This window comes from Aedes albopictus, chromosome 3 (assembly GCF_035046485.1).
Source record: "Aedes albopictus strain Foshan chromosome 3, AalbF5, whole genome shotgun sequence".
Classification (NCBI taxonomy): domain Eukaryota; kingdom Metazoa; phylum Arthropoda; class Insecta; order Diptera; family Culicidae; genus Aedes; species Aedes albopictus.
In genome coordinates this window covers 313694092-313697797 of record NC_085138.1, presented here as the reverse complement: position 1 = coordinate 313697797, position 3706 = coordinate 313694092, and the positions used below count along the sequence as shown (strand labels likewise).

The following is a 3706-nucleotide window of genomic DNA, read 5'->3' as shown; positions in this document are numbered from 1 at the left end:
CGCGAATTTCCCGCTTTGTTGCTATGGATCACTAAAATAACTAAAACGGCCGCTATGAAAAGGAACAGATAGCGCCACCGCCACTGAGTTTGATGTAACTCGACTGCTGTCACTGTGTGACAGTCCATACACGGTGGAGCTTTTGTTTTGATATGGTGAGTAGCGAAAAAGTTGGCTTCAATGATTGATTCACCCCATCATGGCTCCCCTGCGCCACTCCTCATGGCCGCCTTATCCTTGAGCCTGCGATGTCCACCAGACACAACCCTTGTGAAGGATTCAAGGTCTGCTATAGTGCGTGAATTTATCTCTGTGTAATAGGTTGTTGCCTTGAAATAACCTTCGAACAACTTACTCAGCCAAAGAAGATGCTCTTACCCAAAGAAGGATGTAGGATAAGCCAAAAAGGAAGCAGTTGTATTGCGTTGTGCGGCCTACCAAGCTAGTAAGTGCTGCACCTGTCAATGCCAATAGTCAACGGTACAAGCAAATTGGAGTATGAGGACGAGCTTCTGCATGAACCTATTGGGCAGAATCATCCATCATCCATCAAAAGGAATAAGGATTTTGGATCTGCATCAGTTTGCGCTTGCCTCACAGAAAGGCACTGCGCTGTTCAGATCGAAGGTTGTGTTGCGTTATTGCACCAAGAAACGAAGTGTGCGTTATTCAGCCAGTTATCCGCTCGGAAAGCTATCGAAGGGCAGTTGGACATTCAATTGAGTTGCCTGGAGAAAGGAAAATAAAAGGTTTTTAAGTTATACAAAAATCAATGTCATCTTGAAAGTGAGATTTGTTCATTATTATTATTTTATATTTGGCGTTTTTATGAGTCCATGTATGCATTACCATTTTGATTACTTCCCCGCTCGTTTTATGATGGTACCATTTAACAACATCCTACGCAAAAAGAGATAATTTGCACTATCCATTGATTAAAATGAATCCCCCAAGTAGGACTTACAGTTAATGAAGCGCATCCTCATTTTTCACATCGTCCAATTATAAACCCCATCCAACATGTTGACGCTATCTGATGTTTGAATAACTTATTAGGGATCCACTGTTTATATAGTGCTTGTCCGTCCTCATCACACTTTTTTCACAACGTCACGTGTCCGACAACAATGTACATCTCCCGTGCAACAAAGTTCAAACCGAGGCCCCCACCATCCCCGTCAGGTCGCAAATACTTGGAAGAGTCGAAAAAGCTTGCCATAGAGTTCTGCGACAATACGTCTATCCATGGAGTTAAGTATTTCGTCGGGTCTAATCGGGCTTTGATTGAAAAAGTTTGGTGGATTGTTGTGTTTTTGCTGTCACTTTACGGCTGCGGTAGACTCATTCAAACGGTTTACATGAAATGGGACCGGGAACCGGTGATCGTAACCTTTGCCCAGAAACCCACACCCGTGTTCCAGATTCCGTTTCCAGCGGTAACCATCTGCCCGGAAACCAAAGTGAAGGCGGCCAATTTGAATTTCACCAAGACGTACTATTACAGCAGATTCCCGTTGCTGCGAAAGCAACTCACCGATGACCAGTAAGATGGCGTATTGTAGTGTTGGTTCACAATTCTTATTTCGTTCAACTTTCTAGACTCAACAAACTGTTGGCAATGCTACAAGTTTGCGAGTTCGCCTTCAGTGATCAGTTCGACAACCAAACGTACGACGACGATTGTGTCAGTTTGCTGAAGGAGATGTCCATTCCACAGGATGAGATTTTTGTGGTTTGCAGTTGGCGCACGTCTTACGAGAATTGTTCAACCGATTTTGGGTTGACGCTGACCGATGTGGGCTTCTGCTACACTTTCAACTCCATTGCTGGAGATGATCTACTGCGGACGGACCAACTACACAATGATTTTGAGTATATTGCGGAGACTCGGTCAACTAATTGGACATTGCATGAAGGCTATCCGCCTGGTACCGACATTGACACATATCCGAGACGGGTTCTCGGGGCTGGCATAAAAGCCGGAGTAGCCGCTCTCATCAAAGCCAATGAGAGCGATTTGGATTATTTGTGCGGGGTAAGTCGCTCAGTAATGATCATTCTGAGCAGATAACCAATTTCTCTTCCAGAACTCTTTTCAAGGATTCAAGGTCTTACTACACATGCCCAACGAGTATCCCCAGCTCCTAAATCAACACTTCCGTGTGCCACTGAACCAAGAAGTGGCCGTGTCCGTAACTCCGAGGATGATTATCACGTCGGAATCAATCCAATCGTACAAACCCAATCGTCGACAGTGTTTCTTCAACAACGAACGCTACCTGAAGTTCTTCAAGGACTACACCCAAAGCAACTGTGAACTCGAGTGCCTAGCCAATTTTACACTTCGTCGATGTGGTTGCGTCAAATTTTCCATGCCACGGTCTCCCAAGGTGAAAATTTGTGGAGTCACTATGGAGAAGTGCTACGAGATCGCTACGGTCGAGCTGTTGGAGATGGAGGTCAAGTATCGCGAGAATCCACGGCTGAAGAACCTGGACGACTGTAACTGTCTGCCGTCGTGCACTTCGGTACAGTACAATACGGAGATATCGCAGGCGTCGTTCGAGTGGAAGCGGCTGCTTCCTGTGGTGAAAACTTTCGGGGACTCTTTGAAGGGGTAGGTACTAATTTTCACGCGATAGGATATCTTAGAATGATAAAACTTCCCACTTCCAGCGTACAAGTATCGTACTTGATTGTGTTCTTCAAGGATGCCCAGTTTATTCCGGTCAAGAGAAGTGAATTGTTTGGATTGACCGACTTTCTGGCCAACTGTGGCGGTTTGCTGGGGCTATTTATGGGCGTTAGCATTCTGAGCTTAGTGGAAATTTTCTACTATTGCATCATCAAACCGTTGGTCATGTGGTGCAAAGCGAGTAAACCGGAAAAGGAGCAGCAGCAAGTGCAGGTTAAAACTGTTAGTAGCTTGGCGGAGCCTATCAGTATCTGGCGATATGAAGGCAAGATGTAGTTATGTATTTAGCATTTTCTTATTATAGTCTTATGCTAGAGTAGCTTTCGTTTATTGCAATTCTCAAAATAAAATAAAAACATCGAATTTATCGGTCAAATAAAGGTAATTGTTGGGCGAATTTCGGTAGATTATTTTGAAATTCTGATGATTCTGCTGATATTCAAAACCTTAAACCGAAGTCTGTTGAAGTTTTCACAGCACTTTATAGATTCTTTAATTGATTTTGATGAGTTTAGTAGTTCACGTAGCCTAGAGATAATTTTTTAATGTGATTCAGTGACGTTTAATTGGTTTTCTGATTCGTTTCAAAATAGTTTTAGTTTTGATTCCCACCTTGCGCCACTCATCTGGAGCTTTCTGAAACGCCCTTAAACGACCTGAAATCTCTCTGAAATTGCCCCGGAATACCATTACAACTTATTTAACTCCCCTAAAACGATCCTGAAACTTCATGTAACTCTCATAAACTCAATTTAATCACTAATCACATAGAGTTGTGATAGTGATTTAGATGATGCCGTTGATACTAGAATGTCCTTCATCATGAAAGCATTCAGGCATTCCTACAGAAAATCTTCCAGGAAATCGCTAAGAAAGCTCTCCTGATTCCCAAAGAATTCCTAATGGGATTGCTTTTGGGATACCTCATGGAATTTCTTCAGAAACTCTTCCAAGAATTCATCCAGGGATTCACCTGGGTATTCCTTCTGTGACTCTTTAGGAACAATTTCA

At 43.3% G+C, this 3706-nt stretch overlaps 1 protein-coding gene across 1 annotated transcript; it reads left to right on the top strand.

Moving 5' to 3' along the window:
- Positions 1–1127: 1127 nt before the first annotated feature.
- LOC134291485 (pickpocket protein 28-like) lies at positions 1128–2971 on the top strand. Its single transcript, XM_062859262.1, has 4 exons — positions 1128–1543; positions 1600–2035; positions 2088–2617; positions 2677–2971. Exons 1-4 carry the CDS (start codon positions 1128–1130, stop codon positions 2969–2971), a joined length of 1677 nt encoding a protein of 558 aa, XP_062715246.1.
- The last annotated feature ends 735 nt before the right edge of the window (positions 2972–3706 follow it).